Below are 23332 nucleotides of genomic sequence, written 5' to 3' on the forward strand. Positions count from 1 at the left end.
GAACTGCAAAACTGCCTTGCACTGTCGCTGCAGGGAGGCGCAGCTGCTGGAGCGTTTAGCATGCCTGGGCTGCAGCAGGCTGGAGTGGAAAGCAGGTCCCCCAAGCCTTTGCCAACCCGCCTGCTTCCCTTTACTGCCCCCTATAGGTGAAGTTGAGCAAGAACCAGTCAGCAAAATCAATGCGGTTGGCAGACTCCGCCCAGTCAGTACAAAGCCAAACAGAAGGGTGGATTAGAGCCAAAAGACAGTAATCATTGACGGTGTGGGTGTCAGGAGTCATGGACATCCAGATTTCCAACCTCAGCGAGGCAGCGGCTTCCCCGACTCTTGCCGCATGCTGAGCGGTGTTCTTGCAGGGGGAAGGGGATTGTCTCTCAACTGGAGAGTATTAAGCATGGATGAGCCAGGGATTCTTTTTTTTTTCTTTTTTCTTTTTTCTTTTCTTTTCTTTTCTTTTTTTTTTTTTTGGTTTTTTCGAGACAGGGTTTCTCTGTAGCTTTGGAGCCTGTCCTGGAACTAGCTCTTGTAGACCAGGCTGGTCTCGAACTCACAGAGATCCGCCTGCCTCTGCCTCCCGAGTGCTGGAATTAAAGGCGTGCACCACCACCGCCCGGCTCTTTTTTCTTTTTTTTCGAGACAGGGTTTCTCTGTGATTTTGGAGCCTGTCCTGGAACTAGCTCTTGTGGACCAGGCTGGCCTGGAACTCACAGAGATCCGCCTGCCTCTGCCTCCTGAGTGCTGGGATTAAAGGCGTGCGCCACCACCACCCAACCAGGGATTCTTTTTTGTTGTTACTGTTTTGGTTTTTTGAGACAGGGTTTCTCTGTGTTGCTTTGGAGTCTGTCCTGGAACTTGCTCTGTAGATCAGGCTGGCCTCGAACTCAGAGATCTGCCTGCCTCTGTCTCCCGAGTGCTGGAATTAAAGGGGTGTACCACCAGGAAAGCAAGAGATTCTATGTCAAGAATAAGGAGTAACTGAGGGTGAAGTGACCCCCAGCCTTCTCCCAATGACGTTCACTGGAAGGTACCACTAGATTTCCAGTCGGCATCCCAGAAAGCTGCGTCTCTGAGGAGCACAGCCCTAGACAGAAATCTCACTGTCTGACACCAGTGTAGTAGTCTAAATGGTTTCAGTTATCACCCCACTCAATAGCCCCTATCTGACTCTTCCAATCCCATTCTTAGGTTATGATCTTACAGCCCAAGACTACTAGATACCTCAGGAAAAGCACTAAATTAAGACAGAGCACAAAACATTGAGGATAAAAGAATTTGGTAGGAACAGACTACACTGAGAGATGTAGCAACTTCAACAGTTGATATTTTCTGAGAAATAAGAGATGACATTGCAACCACATAAAAACATCGAAAGAATAGAGAAAGTCCCCTGGTGGGGGAGGGGAGCGTGGGCTGCTTTGAAGAAATGAAAAACTCAATGGTAAGATTGAAAGCAAAAGTGAGTAAATCTCTCAAAATATGGGGAAGAGCCTGGCCACGGTTGCACATGCCTTTAATTTCAGCACTCAGGAGGCAGAGGCAGGTGGATTTCTGTGAGTTCAAGGCTAGCATGGTCTACAAAGTGAGCACCAGGACAGCCAGGGCTACACAGAGAAACCCTGTCTCAAAACCCCACCCTGCCCACCAAACAAACAAAACCCATGCTGGACTGATGGCTCAGTGGTTAAGAGTGCTTCCCAGCACCCACATCCGGTGGATTACAGCTAACTGTAATGCCAGGTCTCTCTTCTGGACTCTGTGGGCACTACACACATGCGCATGCCCCCTGTGCCGCCACTATACACATCTCTAAAGACAAAATAAATCTTTAAAAATGCCAAGAAAAATGAATTGCAACCTAGATTTCTGGGCCTGTAAAACAACCCATTAACGAGACTAATTAACGACATTTTTAGATAAACAGTCTCAAAAAACTTTTCCTTCTGCGTGCCTAGTTCTCAAGAGTCAGCAGAGCTGCTCCAGCAAGAAAAGCCTTGAGAACAAAAGACGGGAGTTGTAACTGAAGAGGGGGTGATGGGCGCTCCCAGCCTCCCAGCGACAGTGAAGGAGACTCCAAGACCACTAGGATGCAAACACTGCAGACAGCTCTAGGGAAGCACTGGGTCCTGTGGAAAGCTGGTGCAAGTGGGTAGCTCAAGGGCACATTAGAGCTGGGATGGAACTCAGGGGTAAATATAGACTTAATAGGCATGAAGCCCTGGTTCCATACTCAGCAGGAAAGAAAGGAATTAAGGCAGCGTGGAAGGAAGGAAAAGGAGGAGAGAGAAAGGGAGGGAAAGAGAGAATTGGACGGCAATAAAAGATTGGGAGGTGGATTAATTACCAGAATATACGAAAGCACACAAATGAAGAAAATGGGCAACTATTGATCTCAGGAAAAAGACTGAGTGAGCAAACAGATAATTGGGAGGGAGGGTACTGTTAAATGAAGCACGTTCACAGAACCACGGTGATGTGAAGGTTGGATGTTGGTCTAGTCAGAACGATGATGCACACTGTTGGATGCTTGGAGACTTGTATGGCTGTCTCTATGGAAACACCATTTTCCTTTTCTACATTTAGACACCACTGCACAGGTCAGGATGCAACTGCCCACGTGTGAGCACAGTACCAAAAGACTCCCATTAAAAGAGAAGCAATGGTTGCCTTCAGGAGAGGGAAAAAGGAGGCTGGGACTGAAGACAGAGCAATTTCCGCCACAAAGAAAGAGAGAACAGCCAAAAACCTGAGTGTGAAACACAAGACACTGAAAGTGAACAAAGAGAAAGAACCAATTATTAACTCCAAGGAAAACGAAAGCTATTTAAGAAAGGAAAGAATGCTGAATGCGTCCAGCTGTGAATTCTAGTTACATAAGCACTGGCGATGTTCTCTTGGCCTTCCAAGCTGCCATCAGATTCCTGTGGCCTCTGCCTTCTAGCCCCCCTCCCCTTAGTAGGATAACTAAGGTATGGAGGGGAGAGGAGGAGAGCTGGGGGAAATCAATTTTCAGTTCTGTTCAGAGCATGGGCATCTAAGTATGGCCCCATGCCTTGGCCAGCACCTACAGTTAATGTCAGGCAACCGTCTCTACAGTTCTCTGTCCCCAGGTTCTCCTGGGCCCAGTGGAGTCCCTTAAGTGTCACTAGCCAGGTCTCTGGGGGTTTCCCTAGGCCTTGCCCACATTTAATGAATAGTCTTTATTTGATTCTTCTCAAATTACCAATTTGGAATGTGCCATCTGTTTTGGGGCCAGGACCATGATATACACAACTGTGACAAAATGACTGCCAAGAGAACTGCACAGCCAATGTGAACTAGGTGGCATCCGAAGAGGGCACAGAAGGAAGCGAAGTCGGCTTCTGTCAGAAATAGATTGATTTGAAAGGGAAAAAATGTAAGAAATTTGACTACAGAAATACAGAAGCAAATTACAGCAGAGCTAGCAAAAGGAGTTGTGGCCGTGCGGCTGTCTCTTGGCAATGTGACGTCCAAGGACTACCTCCAAACCCTGCTTCTAGGACTGCCTTCAAGACTCAGCAGGAGCTTTTCAAATCTGTGCAGCTAATGCATGTGTGGTGGCGCACGCTTTAATCCCAGCACTCGTGAGGGCAGAGACAGGCGGATCTCTGTGAGTTCGAGACCAGCCTGGTCTACGTAGAGAATTCCGTGCTAGCCACAGCTACATAGTGAGACTCTGTCTGAAAGGGGGAAAAATCCTTTAAATGACTATCAGTAATTTCTTTTTCTCTTTCTTCTTCCTCCTCCTCCTTTTATCGACAGGGTCTTTCATAAACCAGACTGATCATGAACCTTACATTCCTGTTCCTCCTGAATGCTGGGATTACAAGCATGTTCCACTATGCTGTGGGTGGAACCCAGGGTTATGTGAATTTTCAGCAAATGCTCTAACTATTGAGCCCCAGCCCCAGATCCAGCCAATTCTTTGTGTTAATCAGGAGAGGAAAAGAGAAAAACAAGAATCACAGAATAAACGGGGGTTTGTTATGTTGTTCAGTTTTACATTTCTCTCTGTGTGTGTGTGTGTGTGTGTGACAGAGAGTGTGTATGTGTGACAGAAAGAGAATGTGTATGTTTGACACACACACACACAGAGAGAGAGAGAGAGAGAGAGAGAGAGAGAGAGAGAGAGAGAGAGGTTCCTTATTGCATGCTAGGCTCAAAGGACCTTGACATCGACTATTCTTTAAAAAAAACAAAAAACAAAAACCGGTGGCTGTAGTCAGAGCAGACAAATAAATACCTCCAGCAAATGAGGTTAAAGGGCTCTGTTCGGCTCTGCAGATGCAGTTCCATTTGAAATGACTGCCCAGAGTAATGATTCTCTGCACCAATGGGAGGCCCTACCAGGTAAACAGCTCTGCTCATCCCCCACTCTGTTTGCCCTGCAGTGTGAGGCTCCTGGTTCCTCAGCTCCTCCGGCGATGAAGGCAGAGCCTCTCCAGGGGAAGGATATATTGCTTTGTCATGGAAGCCACTACCCACAAAGAAACCAAGTTCTTCAGGGTGGGACTGGGGTACATCATGAGGAGGCTAGCAAGTAGTGGGTGGAAATCTCATCCAGTGACACAGGAATCCAGAGCTGTTTGCAATGGGCTGAAATTTAAGCCACCAGCCAGGTAATCCCGGGCTGCAGCTACCAGACTGCCTGGAATCTGAAAATGAAAACACAAGCATCTCATAGAAAACACATCAATCTCTTCATGCTAGAGAGATGGAAAACAAAGCTCAGACTAAGGAAATTAACCGAAAAATGTCCTTTGTGCTCCAACTGGGAAAGGAGTCGGAATGAAGGTTCCACAGCACCGGATTTAGCACACGTAGCCGACTCTCCGTAATTATGCAATTCAAACTACATTATGCAATTTCCATGATTATATGAATATATGAACTGAGAGGAAAATGAGGAATTAGACCAAAACTTTCCACCAACTCCCGTTAAGTAAATCACAGGTTGCTACCAATAATTGCCATGCAACAGAATGTACATTCTTTTGAGTTTGTCCCCCATTCTAAAATCAAAGAACAAGGTCAAAGCTTTGATCATAAACAATGATACATGCTCCCCAGGGTCTAGTTTAACACTAACAGCTAGTTCTGAATAGATCATCAAGAAAAAGGTGGTGCAGCCGGGCGGAGGTGGCACCTGCATTTAATTTCAGCACTCTGGAGGCAGAGACAGGAGGATCTCTTTAATTCGAGGCCAGCCTGGTCTACAGAGTGAGTTTCAGAACAGGCTCCAAAGCTACAGAGAAACCCTGTCTCGGGAAGGAAAAATGGGGAGGGGGGTGGCGCTTCCGCAGCAATTTTGTTTTTAATTTGCTCACGGTTCTGGGAAAGGGACCCAGCACAGGAGGGGTGGCCATCTGCCAGGCAGGGCTTCTTAAACAGTTTCCACGCTGGACCCCTTTTCACCCGATAAATTCCTTTGTCCCCCTCAGCTACACAGGCATGTAAAATAAGTATACAAATGGAAATTTTTACTGATAACGAACAATAAGGAAATAAGGGAACTTTTTTTTTCTGAGACAGGGTTTCTCTAGCTCTTGTAGACCAGGCTGGCCTCGAACTCACAGAGACCCACCTGCCTCTGCCTCCCGAGTGCTGGGATTAAAGGCGTGTGCCACCACCGCCCGGCAATAAGGAAACATTTTTAAGTGATTCTTTGGTATACTTATGACTTTACCATTTATTTAAAAAGAAAGCAAATTTGCACACAAATGAAATACATGTGCTTATTTATTTACATTTTTACATAAATAATTAAATATTGGCTAAATATTTTATGTTGTAGAACACAGACCATCTGTAACATACACACACACATACACACACACAGAGAATCTTTCTGTTTTCATTTCTTTTTTGAGAGAGGCTTTCCTGTAGCTCAGGTGGGTTTTAAAATCACTGTGTACTCAAGGCTGGCCTTGAATTCCTGACTCCCCCCACTGTGTGCTGAGCCCACAAGCAGCTTCAGGAACAAGCAGACTTGACAGGCGCCCCTGCTGAGAACACCGCGTCCAGGAAATACACAGCACTTGAGATGGCATTGGGAACAGTGACTCACTCTGCTAAATGCATTTTTCTTTTCTTTTGTTCTTTCAAGGCAGGGTCTCTCTGTGCAACCTTGGCTGTCCTGAAACTTGCTTTGTAGACCAGGCTGACCTGGAACTCATAGAGATCTGCCTTCCTCTGTCTCCCGAGTGCACCACCCACCACCGCTGACCAGAAAGCTAAACTCATTCCATTTCTAAATTATAGTTCTTCCTTTTGTGTGTGTGTTGTATATGCATGCCTGTAACCCAGCACTGAGATGGCAGAGACAAATAGATTTCTGGAACTCTCTCACTGGCCAGCCAGCCGAATGAAAACAGTGAGCGAGCCTGCCTCAAAAGAAAAGGGAGAAGGCAGAGGGGATGGACCAGGGGCTAAAGGTGCTTGCTGTACAAGTCTAAAAACCTGAGTTCAAGCCCCAGAATGCAAACTGTTGTCTCTCTCTGTAAATACGCACACCGAAAACAAAAAAGCAGTCGTGTCCTGATTGGCTATCTTCTGCCATTGGCTTCTGTTTGTATTCCGCTCACGGCATTTAATCCAGGTGCAGACATATTTCATATTTCAGGAAACCTCACCCCAGTCTATAGATGGCACAGACCTCAGATCATTCAAAGTCAAGGAATAGGCCAGAAAGAAGGGGGATTTGGAAATATAAGCAGGAACTTAACAATAAAACTTCTATGCATGGGATGGGAAGACTAACCCAAAACTCTGATGCCAGAGCCAGACTTGTAGAAAACCCACCTCCTCTAGGGCATCCCATGACATCCTAACAGTTAGACCTCCATGTTTCTATGGCTTCATCTTTTCTATAAACTGTAACACTGTACAGGCAAGGTGGAGAGAACCTGCAAGTTTATTCTCCTGATGCTGGCTCAACTGCAAAGAAACCCATCTTAAAAGAAAAAAAATGATTGTCAAGCTACACAAGGCCCGTGAGTCAGTCCTTTCTCCAAAACACCAGCCATTCTGATTGAGCATAAAGGAGCAGTGACGCTTGCAGCCTCAACCAAGGCCATCAGACGCTTTCTGATGACACCTTGCTGTGGAAAGATGATGGCTATGCCAACTAGCTTAACTGTGATGATCATATCAGCATGTGCACATATATCAGAATATATAGAGTTTCTACTCGTTAGTGACAGCTTAATGAAACTGGGAGGGAAAGAAAAGCAGAATAAAAGAAACCAACATAGAGCTGAAAATGAAGCTCAGTTATTACCGTGATTGCCTAGCGCACGCAATCCCCAGCACTGCATAAGTGCAGGCACTTACAGAAAAAGGGAGGGAGAGAGGGAGGGAGACGGGAGAGGGAGGGAGGGAGAGAGAGAGAGAGAGAGCAAGCGAGCAAGCCAGAGAGCACTTGTCTGCCTGTCTGCCTTTGGGTATATAGCTATCATCTTTCAGTTTTTATTTATTTAGTTCTTTTGTTTTGTTTTGAGACAAGATTTCTCTGTGTAACTCTGGCTGTCCTGGAACTCGGTCTGTAGACCAGACTGGCTGCAAAGTCAGAGATCTGACTGTCACTGCCTCCTGAGAGCTGGGATCAGCCACTGCCACCGAGTGTCGTTTTTCAGCTTTTTTTTTTTAAGAACAAATGAACATTTTGCCTTTTATTATTTTCAGGGAAGATGCACGATTTCACTAGAAACAATGATTTTTCTTGAACAGTAGAAAAAAGGCCTTTTAAAAAAAACTGCTGTCCCAGATGAAAAGTCTACCCAGCAAGCACTGGGCCAGTTCTGAGAGGAGGAACCAGTGTGGTAAAAGTTACCTACAGGAAGTTCAGTGCAGAGTTCTCAGCAAGTCTTGTTTAGTTCCCAGAGGCTCCAGTTCCTCAGACTAGGAAGCTGGTGGGCTCACTCCCCAGGGGGCTGCATTTGCTTACAGAACTCTTCAAACTGCTGCTGCTCCAGCTCTGTCATGACTCTGTTGAGAGCGTAGATCTCTGCTCTTTGTCTTTGCTTCAGCTCCTTCTGGGCAGATTTCTGCTTAGCCTTCTCCACTCTGAAGGCAGGTTCTTTAACTTTGGATTTTTCTTTCCGGGCAGGTGGATCCATGGCTTGGCTTCTGAATGCTTTTTGGTCAGCTCTGACCCGGTCTCGGGCTCCCGGCCTCCGCCACGTCGCAGACCAGCCCCCACGCGGGGATCAGCCTCGCCTTCCCCTTCCGCCGGACCGGAGCGCCCAGCCCCGCTGCCCTTGAACTGGGCGGGCCGCGCCCTCGTTTTTGAGCTTTTAATCGTGGACAAAACCTCGCTTGTCTTCTCAGCACTTGGGAGGTGGAGGTCACAATATCAGAAGTTCAAGGTCATCCCCAGCTGCCCAGCCTGAGCAGACCAGCCTAGGCAGTCTCAAAACACAAACAAACCAGGTGGTGGTGGAGCATGCCTTTAACCCCACCACTTGGGAGGCAGAGGCAGGTAGATCTTGGTGAGGTCGAGGCCAGCCTGGTCTACTGAACGAGTTCCAAGACAACCAGGGCTGTTACACAGAGAAACCCTGACTTGAAAAACCAAACAACAACAAAAACCACAAACACAAAAAACAAATACCTTAAGAATTTGGGGGCTGTGCAAACATAAACACCTAAATTTGGAAAACATGGGTGGTGCGTGCTTTAAAAAAACACCCAGGAATGGAGACACATGCTCATCCTAGCTTTGGGAGGGGAAAACAGAACCTCAGGTATTTGCCGGCCAGCCAGTCTAGCCAATCAGCGAACTCCTTATTCAGTGAGTGCTCTCATCTCAAAAAATAGGGTGTCAGCAAAGAGGAAGACATCTGGTATCAGCCTCAGGCCTCCTCATACGCATTCACAGGCATGCCCATATAGCACACATGTGCACACACATACATAAACATGTACACATGTATCACACAGAGAGAGACAGAGAGATGGATTTGAGTACACAGCTTTCATCTCTCAGTCATGAATACTACAAACCTTTCACGAATTAGTAAGACGGTGATTCCACCCACTACTGAATGGAGAACAACCAAAGAAGGACATGCCACCTCTAGGTGCGGTGGAGGAGAAAGAAGGCAGACAGTAGATATGAGGGAGAACATAGCCGGAGGAATAGTCCAGAGTGAACCAGGCCATGAAAGGTGGTGTGGGGGAGGAGGGGCGGCAAGAGGACAAGAGAGAGAGAGACAGAGAGACACAGAGAGAAGGGGGGACCTGGAAGACAAGAGGCCAGGAGCAAGCTGGGAAACGAAAAAAAAAAAAGACCTGCATAGCCAAAATGGCTGGGTTATACAGGGAAGCTGGGGGAAGGGACCCAGCCCAATGCCTGGGCTGGAGAATTTAGGGTAGGAGGTGGGGTATGCCAGCTAGGATGACTCTATAACAGGTACTGAGAGATGCTGGGAGAACCTGGTGACCAGGTTCACTTTGATATGTTAAATAGGCACCTTAACCATGTGTCCTGAGTTTGAGACCTAACACTATTATGTGCATTTTGCTTTAATTCAAATATATCACTAAATGAAGAATGTATCATTTAAACATTTAGCACTGTATTCATGATTTTAGCTTTTAAAAATTAAATGAAAAAACCGGGCAGTGGTGGCACATGCCTTTAATTCCAGCAATTGGGAGGCAGAAGCAGGCGAGTCTTTGTTGTGAGTTCGAGGCCAACCTGGTCTATACAGAGTGAGTTCCAGGACAGCTAGGGCCACACAGAGAAACCCTGTCTTGAAAAAAACTAAAACAAAAAATAAAAAAGAAAGAAAAAATTCTTTTTTTTTGAGTGAAAGAAAAAATTCTTAAAACATACAGATTCAGGGGTCAGCAAAATGGCTCAGTGGGTAAAGGTACTTTCTGCCAAGACTGATAACCTGAATTTGAATTTGGTTCTTGGAACCTGGAAAGAGAACAACTCTCATAAGCTATCCTCTGACCTCAACACACTCATGGTTGATTGCATATACCCTCTTCCCCAAATAAGTGTACATTTTTTAAAGTACAGATTCAATCCTTGGTTTGAATCTCTCATATTTGGTTGGTACTTAGGCTTATTTTTCTGCCTCAACCAAGACTAAACACAAACTAGCATCAAGGCAGGTTTGAATCTGCCTTGCCATCTGTCTTAGTTAAGGGTTTCTACTGCTATGAAAAGACACCGTGACCACAGCAACTCTGATTAAGAAAACATTTCATTTGGGTAGCTTGTTTACAGTCTCAGCGGTTCAGTCCATTATCATCAGAGTGGGGAGAATGGCAGTGTGCAGGCAGAGGTATCCGAGTCCTACATATTGCAGATGTCAGGAAGTCGACTGACACACTGGGCAGTATCCTGAGCATAGGAAACCTCAAAGTCCGCCCCCACAGTGACACACTTCCTCCAACAAAGCCACACCTCCTAATAGTGCCATGCCATATGGGTTATGGGGGCCAATTATATTCTAACCACCACAGCATCCCTACTATTTTGAACTGGGGAACACTCCTTAGCTCTATGTGCCTCAGTTTTCTCCTCTAAAATGGATGTCTTAGTTAGACCTCTATTGTGGAGAGAAATTATTTAAAAGGAAGTAAGATTTATGGTTTTGTTGTAGAAATTGGCGATCATAGTCTGGGCCCCAAGGTTTGACCACTCATCCTCAATAAGACTTTTTGTTGTGTTTTCTTAGTTTTTCAAGATAGGATTTTGTGTGTGTGTGTAGCCTTGGCTGTCCTAGAACTAGCTCTTGTAGACCAGGCTAGCCTCAAACTCACAGAGATCCACCTGCCTCTGCCTCCTGAGTGCTGGGGTTAAAGATGTGTGCCACTGCCGCTCAGCTTTCAATAAGATATTTAAAAGAATCTAATTATCAGGCCCCCCAAGAAATTCCTTTTCCCAGCATTGGGCATTTAGACACACACACACACACACACACACACACACACACACACAATGCTTCTCTCTGTTTTCCTGAGATACATACTTGGCAGTTTGGAATAAACTTTTCCATTTTTCACCCATGGAGCGGCTCTTTGGGTTTCTTTCCTGTGCCCATTTCATTCACAAATTAGTGATGGAAAACAGAAAGGTGATTTATTCAATGTGGTCAAGTCGGGAAGAGGGACAAAGAGATCTACTAACTCTTCCAAGTACGTCTTTGAGGTCCTGAAGAGAGCTGGAAGATTAAATAGAGAGCCAACGATGTGCACACCTAAGCAAGGGTCAAGGTTGGCCCCACCTACCATGTGGCCCCACCTACCATGTGGCCCCACCTACCATGAAGCCCTCCTTGTCTGGGCTTGGATCTCATCTCTTAGAACTGGTATCTCTTACCCAGAGTTAAGTTCCCCCTCTGGCTGGTGCCCTTTCTTTCTCCCAGCACGAGATTCCTGGGGGATTTCTCCTCCCTTTGGGGGCTGTTGTTTCTGTGGTCCAGCAGTCGGATTGAAAGTATCTTTCAGCCGGGCGGTGGTGGCACACGCCTTTAATCCCAGCACTCGGGAGGCAGAGGCAGGTGGATCTCTGTGAGTTCGAGACCAGCCTGGTCTACAAGAGCTAGTTCCAGGACAGGCTCCAAAACCACAGAGAAACCTGTCTCGAAAAACCAAAAAAAAAAAAGTATCTTTCATTTCTGCCAGGCCTGTTGCAATCTCACAGATTTCAGTTGGTGGGTCATAAGAGGCATCTGGGGGTGAACATCATGGTAGCAGGAGCATGGAGGAACAAACCACTCACCTTGTGGTGCCCAGGAAGCAAAGAGATGGGAGGGGCCAGGACAAATACCGTTCTGAAGCACATCCCCAGGGACTAACGTCCAACTGGGCCATCCCGCCCACAGCTTCCTCCCCATCTGAAAATACTGCTCTCGGATGATGAGTAGGCTTTTAACACATGAGTCCGTGAGGACATTTTTATACTAAAGCTGTAACAGGAGACAGTAACATTTCACTGAGTTCTTATAAGGGTAAAAGGAAGTCGCGTGTTCAAAGACAGCATGGCTCACGTAGATCAGTTTTTCATTATGGCAAGGAAATAGCAAAAGCTATTTATGCAGAAAACATAGTTTAATTAAGTCAGTTCGGGAGGCTCAAGGATATGGTGCTGTCAAGGACTAGCTCTCAAGGGTACGGTGCTGTCAAGGGCTCAGCTCTGAGAGAGGCCTCTTGACTGTCTCACGTCATAGCAGATGGCCGCGACAGCAGCACTCATAGGAACACGCGCTGAGAAAGCAGAAAGACTGTGTGGGGCCAGCCTTTAGAGCAAAGGAGAACTAGCCTCAGTCACTCCCGGCCGCCTAGGCTCCATCTCTCGGAGGCTCCTCCTGCTTCTGCTTTGCCACACTGGGGACCAATCCTCACGGTTAGTCATTTCCTTTGTTGCTACCTGGTCAGTTTTCATAGCTCGGTACTCAGTCTTTTATTTCAAATATCTACCTACAAAAAAAACCCATTAGCTTAAGAAAGCCTCCATTTGGACATTTCTGGTGTCAATTGGTGACACATTCTGACATGTTTCCAATTGCAGCAACACAGTACAAAACACTGTGAGGGACTTTCCAGTGTTTTATAACATGGCTTTAGTCAACTGCAGGGTACACAGGGAGAGGCCATCTGAAACGCATCTTTGTCTTTATTATGGTCCCTTAAAATATGATTTGGGCAGTATAATTTCATCGTGAGCTTTCTTTGCAAGCAGAAAACCATAGGAGCCCTTTGACATCAAGTAAGAGATATATCTAGATTAGAATACACGGAGATTTGGAAAAGCAAATTTAGGCTTTCTTGAGCTAATGTTCTCTTGTAGGTAGGTATTTGAAGGGTTTTGTTTGCTTGTTTTTCTGTTCCTAATCAAAGGAGGAAAATGGCTTTGTTGCTAGGAGAAGGTGAACATCTGTGACTGATATTTATGATCCTGTAAGAATGCTGCCTATGTTAGGACATTTAATGGGAGCTCAAATGCATATTCTTGGGGGGGGGGGGCGGGGAATGAGAGAGGACATGTCACAAAGAGATTTTGTTCAGCCATAGAGAAAGACAGAGTCCTGCCGCCCACAGGAAAATGGATGGAATCAGAGATAATCACGCTCGCTGAAACAGTGAGTCTGCGGTGAGCTCTGACCTGACTGGGATCACATGACTGCAGACAGAGCCGGGCTCAGAGACACAAAAACTGCGTGTTTTCACCTGTGAGGAACCTAGATTTAAAAAACAACAGCAGTATGAAAGAAATGGAATGCTTTCGAAGAGGAAGGGGATCCGTGGGAGGACACAGGGCCATAAGACAGGATTATTGGAGGGTAAATATGGCCAAAGCACATCACATACATACATGTATGGAATACCATAATGGCATTCATTGTGTGTGTGTGTGTGTGTGTGAGAGAGAGAGAGAGAGAGAGAGAGAGAGAGAGAGAGAGAGAGAATTCCTGTATGTGTGGGTATGCATGAAAACCAGAGGACATTCTTGGTTGTCACCCTTAGGAGCACAGTCCACCTCCTTTGAGACAGGTCTGTCATTTGCCTGGGGCTCACCAACGCTAGGCTCACTGTCCAGCCGGCCCCAGGGTTCTGCCTGGCTCAACCTCCCCAGTCCTGGGATTACAAGAATAAATCACCACATCTGGCTGTTTCTGTTTGTTTTTCAAGACAGGGTATCTCTGTGCAGCCTTCGCTGCCCTGGAACTCGCTGTGTAGACAAGGCTGGCCATGAAGTCACAGAGATCCACCTGCCTCTGCCTCCACCACCAGGCTTACACCTGGGTTTTTTTAAAACACAAATTCTGGGGATTTCACTCAGGTTTTCATGTATGTAAGACAGTCACTTTACCAACTGAACTATCTCCCCACCTGCCTGGTGTTTCTTCTTTCCTTCCTTCCTTCCTTCCTTCCTTTTTTTTAAATAAATATTAATAAAAGAAAGTCAACCTCACACGGTCAGAACGCAGACAAACTCTTTGCCAGAATGTAACGTGAATGGCTTGTAGTCCCGTTCCCCAGGGTTCTCATTCCCATCTAAAGCTTCAGTGAGCATAGGCTTTCCTTCCCATGTTTCAATATCTGGTCTTCTGAGCTCCCATCAGCATTGCCCGAAGAGCCCTGCTGACATCACTCCCCAGACTTCTCTGCCCACTTCTCTAGCCTCATCCAAATTCATATCAGAAACCAGTTTCAAAGGCCTTAGATCCATGTGGTTAGGGTTAGTCACGGGAACAATTGACTTTTCGGGGGTTAATTTTCTCATCGCTGTGATCGAGTATTTCACAGAAGTGACTTGAGGGAGGAAATCTTTCTTTGGGCTCACATTTTCAGGGGGTTTAGCCCATGATTCCCCTTCTCTGTGGTTTTGGGCCTCCTTCTAGCCTGCCACACGTTGGGCCCAGTCATTGAGCAGAAGCATGCAGTCAGGGCACACGAAGCAGGACAAGCCTCTACTACAGGTTACCTCAGGGAGTTTCTCTAAGAAGTGATGACTGGGACTGGAAAGATGGCTCAGCGGTTAAGAGCACTGATTGCTCTTCCAGAGGACCCGGGTTCGATTCCCAGCACCTACAACTGTCTGTAACTCCAGTTCCAGGGAATCTGACATCATCACACTAATGCACATAAAATAAAAATAAATCAATTAAAAAAAGAAACGAGGACTTGGGCATGGTGGCACATGCTTGCAATCCTACTATTGGGGAGGGTAGAGATGGGAAGATCAGGAGTTCAAGGCCAGCACTGGCTATGTAGCAAGTTTGAGGCCAGTCTTGAAGCATGATACTGTGTCGAGAGAGAGAGAGAGAGAGAGAGAGAGAGAGAGAGGAGAAATAAACAATAAATTATTGCATATAGAAAATTTAAAATAATGCTTAGCAAGAGGAAGAATTCAATATTAGTGACATTATTTTGAGAACATTTTCATTCTCTTTAACATATCATGAGTCAGTCTTGTTATTCCAGGACTTTTCTTTCCTTTCTGCACTTTGAGTGCTCAAGATCCCACTCATTTCTTTGTTTTCAAGACAGGGTTCCTCTGTGTATCCCTGGCTGGCCTGGAATTTGCTATGTAGACCAGGCTGGCCTCGAACTCATAAAGATCTGCCTGCCTCTGCCTCTACCTCCCGAGTGCTGGGATTAAAGGCGTACGCCACCACACAACAACCCTCTCACATCCTACTCTATACCCTCTAGTAGGGCTGTCTTTTATTGTCTCATTCAGGGGCCACTTTTGTCCCTAGTACTGTATCCAGAGCAGGCCACTACTCTGTGACCTGGACTCCCTCCACCCAACTGTGTGTTTTAGAGTCCCCCTACAGATCACGCAACTCTTCAGGCTCCCCCTGTGTCCTTGTGACTCTACATTGCTAACACAGCTCACATCCACTTCAGTCAGTAGCTCCACTGCCAGAGAATACCCATTCTTCACCTTAGATCAAGGGCACAGGGCCTCAGCTCTTTCGTGGCCACATTCAGCTAAACTGGTACTCGGTGCTGCCATCTCCCACCCTCATCTGTTCCAGATCGTGCTGTGAAGCTCCAAGACTGAGTTAATAAAATTAACCTTGGATCAGGGGGCAGAGCCAGCAACTAGTTGACAAGTATTAGCCACAAGAAGGAGTAGGGAGGGACTTAGAGGTTTGTGGTCTTTTTGGTTTGGGACGAGTGGAGAGATGCTTTTCTTCCTGGGTCTCTGGCCAAAGAGGAGAGTCGACTAGTTGCTTCTTGGCCTCTCTGATCTAGCAGGTTTTCACCCCATCAGACTCCTCAGTCTTTATTGGTAAATAAAACGATAGAGATTTAGTTAAACCTACATTTGACGACGGTGGCTGAGCTGGTGCTGGCAGGACCGAAAGTCCACCACGCTGCTGTTTGGGGGGTAAGATGCTGTGGGGCCTTGGGGCCCAGAGGGTAGTTAAAGTATCAGTGAATTCCGGTGCAGCTGCTACATCAATAGAAAAACAACACCTACCTGCATCATGGATGAGACATGGTCTAGAAACAGGCTTCCCAGGATCAGGATGGTAGAAAGCTGAGTTCTGCAGTGAAAGGAGTCAGGAAGGCTGGTCGCGTACAGGGAGACTCTTTAGATGGAGGCAAGTTGTGGGTACATAGGGGACTGTGTCCTCTAACTCTCCTGCCACCTTGGGTTGGCATGAAGGTGGTCACATACGTCTCAGCTCCTGAGGGGGGATCATGAAAGACTCATGACTCAAATCGCCGAAAGACTGTGAGTGGGAGCTTCCTTGTTTTGCTTGGCTTGAACACAAAACAAAACTTCTTAAGTCACCAGAAAGCAAATGAACAAATAACAAACGCAGAGCAGTGGGCCTTTGTAGTCTCATATTTTCTATTGCCATAGTCACCGTACTGCATAGGGGAAAATACCAAGTCACATAATCCTCTGGGTGAGTGTTTAGCCCTGTCTAGGGCACAAAGGGACAAATTCTTATGCTAGAAAAAGAAAAGAAAGAAAGAAAGGAAGGAAGGAAGGAAGGAAGGAAGAAGAAAGACATATTTAATCTCCAAATGCTCCAAACAGTTCTCCTCTGGCAGGGAACTCCATGTGGGTGGATTTTTTTTAAATCAGGCACCAGGTAACTGTGTAGGCTAGCAATACTAGGAAACACTGGCCCCAGGCTAAGAGCATTCAAAGTTCTATATGACCTGCTCTCCCCACTGTCTGTAGAAATACTAGCTTAGGCAGTATGAGAGCCTGGAGTCTTCCGTCCTCTCCCCGCTCATCTCACCCCAAAAAGTTCTGCTCTCTTTCTCAAGGACTGTCTCCGTTCCCCCTGAGTTGGCTCAGGTTAGCCTCCACGCCTCTAAACCCTGTTGATGCCTTATCCACCCCCTGTGGTCACATTTATCACACTGGGGTTCAATGAGCCCTTCAGGCCTGTTTCTTTGAACAGAGAATAGAGACCATGAATGTTTGCCTATGTGTATATATGTGCGCCGTGTGTGTGTGTGTGTGTGTGTGTGTGTGTAACCCACAGATATCAGAAAAGGACATTAGATCCCCTGGAGCTGGAGTACAGACAGTTGTGAGCCACCATGAGCATGTTGGGAACCTAATGCAGGTCTTACGCAGGAATGGCAAGGGCTCTTAACCACTGAGCCATCTATCCAGGCCTCATATAATACTTTTTGCAGGAGGGGACAAAGTCTCCTGTAGCTTAGGCTGGCCTCCAACTTACTGTGTAGTTACGATGGCCTTGAACTTCTTTCTGATCCTGATGCTTTGAGTGCTGGGATTACAGGCATATCACATAGTGACTGGCGGATCCAAACCAGGGCCTTACGCATGCTAGACAGACACTCTACTCACGCAACTACATCCCCAGCCTAAGAGCAGACAATAGTAATCTGTGTACATGCAGTGTGGCGGGTGCAGAGTCCAGAAAGATGAAAGCGAGAGAGGGAGGAAGGGAGGAAGCAAGACAGGGATGGTGTCCTGGTTTGCTTTCTATTGTTGCCAGAAGACACTATGGCCAAAACCAACTTGGGGAGGAAGAGGTTTATTTCAGTTTACAGTTTAGAGGCTGTCCTGAAGGGGAAGTCAAAGCAGAGACCTGGAGGCAGGAACTGAAGCAGGGCCATGAAGGCGCACTGCTTACATGGTTCGTCAGCCCACTTTCTCATACCATCCACCGTCACCTGCCTAAGGGTGGTGCCATTCCCAGTGAGCTGGGCCCTCCTGCGTCAGTCATTAATTAAGAAAATGCACCACAGGCTTGTCCACTGGCCAAGCTGGTAGAGGCATTTCCCCAGCTGAAGTCCCCTCTTCTGAGATGACTCTACTGGTTCTCAACTTTCTAATGCTGTGACCCTTTACCACAGTTCCTCATGGTGTGCTGACCCCAACCATAAAATGATTTCATTGCTACTTCCTAACTGTCATTTTGTGACTGCTATGAATCGTAATGGAAATATCTGTTATCGTGAATCCTAAAGGGGTTGCGACCCACAGGTTGGGAACCGGTGGATCCTAGCATGTGCAATGACAAAATCTAACCAGCAGAGATGATATCAGTTTCTCTTAGGAGAAGGAACTATGAAGACAAACTATGTAAGAAATGTATTGCAGAAAAAAGTGCAGAACGGAGTCGGAATAGACCACAAGGCCTTTCAGATCTCAGTGTAGGTCCATCTTAGGAAGCAGAGAGAACAAGAAGGAAGTTTGGTGGAAGCAACAGACTACAGTTCAGTCTAAGGAAGGCTTGGGAAGGCCAGTGTGGAGCCCTGTAGCAAAGCCGTTGGTCAAAGGCTGTTCCCTGTCCCCTAGGAATGGGCCTGCCTCAGGATTCTTGTTGTGCCCAGTTACTGGCAGGGAATAGGCTGTGGAAGGCACTGTCTCAGCACCATGGGGACGGGGGGGGGGTTCAAGGGCTGTGGGAGCGAGTCCCAAAGTCCATTACATTCCCAATAGCGACAGATCTGAGAGATGAATTGAGGGAGGGACGGAAGAAAGAAGGAATGAAGGGAAGGGGAAGAAAGGAAGACTACAGTAATAACTACAGAAAGTTATCCTTCGTTTATTTGACTTGATTTTTCTAGACAAGGTCTCACTATATAGCCCGGGCTGGCCTGGAACTCACTTTGTAGCCCAGGTTGTCCTGGAATTTATGATCTTCCTGCCTCAGCCTCCCAGGTGTAGGACACCACCCTTGGCTGGCTGTGGAAAGTGTTACAGCTTAGACAGGCAATATGGCTATTTGGATGTAGGTAGCACAGGAGACTCTTATGACCTGGCTTCATTGGCTCACTGTGGGAGCAGGGGATGTTCAGCACTATGTATCTAATTCTTTTTGTTTGGTTGCTTCTTTATTTTTGCTTTTTGTTTTTGAGACAGGATTTCTCTGTGTAGCCCTGGCTGTCCTGGAACTCACTCTGTAGACCAGGCTGGCCTCGAACTCACAGAGATCCGCCTGCCTCTGCCTCCCAAGTCCTGGGATTAAAGGCATGTACCACCACGGCCTGGTTTATGTATCTGATTCTTCAGCTCTAAATGACTTCTCCAAGCGACAGCCACCCTTCCCGGCCTTCCAAGATCACTGCTCATTTTCCTAAACTCACAATGAAAGCTGCCCATTAATCAGAGAGTAGGTATGGTGGCGAACCCACACTGCACTCATCCCTTAATCCTCCCCCAGTTCTTTTTTTTTAAAGATTTATTTATTGTGTATACAGTGTTATACTGTATACATACATATACAGTGTCCTACCTGCATGTATCCCCGCAGGTCAGAAGAGAGCACCAGATCTCATTACAGATGGTTCTGAGCCACCATGTGGTTGCTGGGAGTTGAACTAAGAACCTCTGGAAGAACCGCTGAGCCATCTCTCCAGCCCCTTTCCCCTGGTTCTTAATCAAAGGCATGTGTGAGACTCTCCTATGAAGTTTTTCCAAAATAGGAATTTACATCCTCACCTCTGATCTCCTGCGTCAGAATCTGCAGTGAAGGAGCCTGGGATTTTATTTCATTTTATTTCTTTGTTATTATTTGACTTTGTTTTCACTCGTATGTGGCACAGATTACACAAGGACATTTTCACACAAGTATGTTATTGCCCCTTCATACCCTGCTCCTCTCCAATTCCTTTCCTCCTCCACCAGTAATTCACTTTGTTCCCCTGGACACTTCTGCTTTAACTTTCATCTCATATGTACATATGTGATCTTGGGTATCTATACAAAAGCTAGAGCCAGGCATAGTGACACACGCCTTTAATCCTGGCACTTGGAAGGTAGAAGCAGGCAGATTTCTTTGAGTTCGTGGCCAGCATGATCTACATTGTCAGTTTCAGGACAGCCAGACTACACATAGTGAGACCTTGTCTCAAAAACAAAAACAAAAAAACTCAACCAAATATATATATATATATATATATGTGTGTGTATGTGTATACACATATATATATATATATAATATGTATTATAGTTATACACATATGTGTATATGAATTACAAATGAGAGAAGACAAATGTTATTATCTTTTTATTTATTTATATATTCTTTTATTTATTTAAATTGTGTGTATGGATGTGAGCCTGCAATGGCCAGAGGCATCAGATCCCCTGGAGCTGGAATTACAGGCAGTTGAGGCGCCCAGTGTGGATGCTGGGAACAGAACTTTGGTCCTCTAGAACTAGAGCGTATGTGCTCGTAAATGCTGCACCATCTCCAGCCCACAATGTTCTGAGACTGACTTAATGCGCTCAGTTATCACTGCATCCGATGGCATCCATTTTCCTGCACCGTGTAACTTCATTTTTTCTATGGCTGAAAAAAAATTCCTCTGTGTGTACACAGCAGCTTTTCCTCTGCTGATGGACACCTGGGCTGGCTCCACGCCTTAGCTCCTGGGACTAGTGGTGTGGTGGACAGTGTGAGCCAGCGTCCCTGGGACATGTCGGCTTGGAGCCCTTTGGCTAAATATCCAGGGTGGAATAGCTGGGTCAGGTGGCAGGTCTATGTTTAGCTTTTTGAGAGGAACTTCCACTTTAACTCCACTTAAAGCGGCTGAACTAGTTCACACCCCACCAGCAACGTGCAAGGTTCCCTTTTGCCTACGTCTTCATCAATATTTGCTATTTGTTTTCTGAATGACTGGGGTCCTGCCTGGGGTGAGGTGGAATCTCAATACAGTATTAATTCGCATTTCTCTGCTAGCTAACGAGACTGAGCGTGTCTACATGTGTATTGGTCATTTGTAAGTCACCTCTTGAGAACCACTGCTCGTTTCATTTGTTCATTTTTTATTTTTTTTAATGTTTTGCTATTTAGTTTTTGGTTTTAGTTCTTTGTATATCTGTGTATTTTAGATGTTCTCAGATATATATATATAGCTAGTAATTTTTCCCCATTCTGTCTCTTCACTAAGTCAATTGGGGATTTTATTTTACTTTATTGAGACAGGGTTTCACCGGGTAACTCTGTTTGGACTAGAACTCATTACATATGTAGACCAGGATGGCCTCAGGATGACAGAGATCTGTCTCTGTCACTCCAGTGCTGTGATTAAAGACGTATGCCACAACATCTAGTGGGGGGGTTATTTTAAAGATTTATTTTATTTTTACTTTTGAATATATGTGTATATAGGTGTGTGCATGTGTGTGGATGCCAACAGAGGCCGGAAGAGGGAGTCGGATCCCCTGGAGCTGGAGTACAGTGGTTGTGGGCTGCCCAGTGTGGATGCTGGGAACCAGACTTGGGGTTCCTCCACAAAGGCAGTACAAGCTCTTAACCACTGAGCCACCTCTCTATTCCTAAGGACTTTGTATTTAAAAGATCTCAGATGATTCTACAATATAACCATTAATAAGAAAATCATCACAACCTCTGAGAGCTGAAGTCTCTAAATCTAGATCCAAAACACGGGCGAACAACCCCCATCTAGTAGTACCATAGTGCCAAAATACACGTTGTGATCGGTTTGATGGATTTGTGTTGTTTTTCAATTTCCCCCTTCCATATATGCATTATGAAGGGTATTGAAAAGAGATCCTCAATTAGAAAGACCATCTGATCCCCGATACTGAGTCTGGCCTTCTGGGCATTATAAAACTGGGCTTGCTTTGCTGGAAAGAACACAGGTTTCTTTGAAGCATGACTTATAGTATTGCGGCCCTCACTGTATCTATATTGACATCAATAGGTACAGCCCTTGACCGGAGTCTCCAGACAATCTACATGACCGTTCCAGAATCCAGAAAGAACCAAGATTAGGGGCTGGAGGGATGGCTCAGAGAAAACTTGAGGTCCTGAGTTCAAATTCCTCAAACCCATGTAAAGCTGAAAGTGATAGCATATGTTTGTAATCTCTTTGTAATCTCTCTCAGTGCTCCTACTTGAGGGGGGTGCAGACAGAAGTGGCCCCTGAAGCTCTCGGGGACTAGCCCAGTATAAGCAGCAACAAGCAGTAAAGAGTCCCTGTCTCAGGTGACGCACAATTAACAAAAACACACAGAGAGAAATTGGGGTTTAATCTGAAGGTCAGAAAAGCAAAACAGCCCGGGCGGGCAGCAGTTCCTTTGTTTCTGTGGCCTGCCTGCACCAAGCGGGGTAGGCGCTTTGTCTGCGGGCTGCCCAACCAGCACGGAGGCCTGATCTTTCGGCGCCAGGAGACCCAGCATTGGGGTGAGTTTCTGGCCCACGGCGCCAGCCTGGGACGGGGAGCTCGGGGGTTTCTTGGCCCCCTGTCCTGCTTGGGCTCTCTGCTGCCTCTTTCTTCCTGGCCCACCCAGCTTCCGTCCAGACCCCTCCCCACTTCGCCCCCACTGCCCTCTTTTGGCGCGTAGCATCGCCCAGCGCAGCCTATCTGGGCGCTGGGTCGGAGTACCCGGGGCTCCCGGGCGGGCAGCAGTTCCTTTGTTTCTGTGGCCTGCCTGCACCAAGCGGGGTAGGCGCTTTGTCTGCGGGCTGCCCAACCAGCACGGAGGCCTGATCTTTCGGCGCCAGGAGACCCAGCATTGGGGTGAGTTTCTGGCCCACGGCGCCAGCCTGGGACGGGGAGCTCGGGGGTTTCTTGGCCCCCTGTCCTGCTTGGGCTCTCTGCTGCCTCTTTCTTCCTGGCCCACCCAGCTTCCGTCCAGACCCCTCCCCACTTCGCCCCCACTGCCCTCTTTTGGCGCGTAGCATCGCCCAGCGCAGCCTATCTGGGCGCTGGGTCCGAATACCCGGGGCTCCCGGGCGGGCAGCAGTTCCTTTGTTTCTGTGGCCTGCTTGCACCAAGCGGGGTAGGCGCTTTGTCTGCGGGCTGCCCAACCAGCACGGAGGCCTGATCTTTCGGCGCCAGGAGACCCAGCATTGGGGTGAGTTTCTGGCCCACGGCGCCAGCCTGGGACGGGGAGCTCGGGGGTTTCTTGGCCCCCTGTCCTGCTTGGGCTCTCTGCAGGGCCTCTACTCCCCGGGTGCTGCCTCTTTCTTCCTGGCCCACCCAGCTTCCGTCCAGAGCCCTCCCCACTTCGCCCCCACTGCCCTCTTTTGGCGCGTGGCATAGCCCAGCCCAGCCTATCTGGGCGCTGAGTCCGAGTACCCGGGGCTCCCGGGGGGCAGCAGTTCCTTTGTTTCTGTGGCCTGCCTGCACCAAGCGGGGTAGGCGCTTTGTCTGCAAGCTGCCCAACCAGCACGGAGGCCTGATCTTTCGGCGCCAGGAGACCCAGCATTGGGGTGAGTTTCTGGCCCACGGCGCCAGCCTGGGACGGGGAGCTAGGGGGTTTCTTGGCCCCCTGTCCTGCTTGGGCTCTCTGCAGGGCCTCTACTCCCCGGGTGCTGCCTCTTTCTTCCTGGCCCACCCAGCTTCCGTCCAGAGCCCTCCCCAC

The 23332-nt window shown here is 47.2% G+C and overlaps 1 protein-coding gene across 1 annotated transcript; it reads right to left on the reverse strand.

Annotated features, from left to right (window-relative positions):
* Positions 1-7883: 7883 nt before the first annotated feature.
* On the reverse strand, positions 7884-8241 carry LOC121443511 (small vasohibin-binding protein-like). Its single transcript, XM_041645262.1, has one exon. It carries the CDS (start codon positions 8133-8135, stop codon positions 7935-7937), a length of 201 nt encoding a protein of 66 aa, XP_041501196.1. The 5' UTR covers positions 8136-8241; the 3' UTR covers positions 7884-7934.
* Positions 8242-23332: the final 15091 nt, after the last annotated feature.

Source organism: Microtus oregoni, unplaced genomic scaffold (genome assembly GCF_018167655.1).
Source record: "Microtus oregoni isolate MIOR12 unplaced genomic scaffold, Mior012 000108F_ref0000382, whole genome shotgun sequence".
NCBI classification, from domain to species: Eukaryota; Metazoa; Chordata; class Mammalia; order Rodentia; family Cricetidae; genus Microtus; species Microtus oregoni.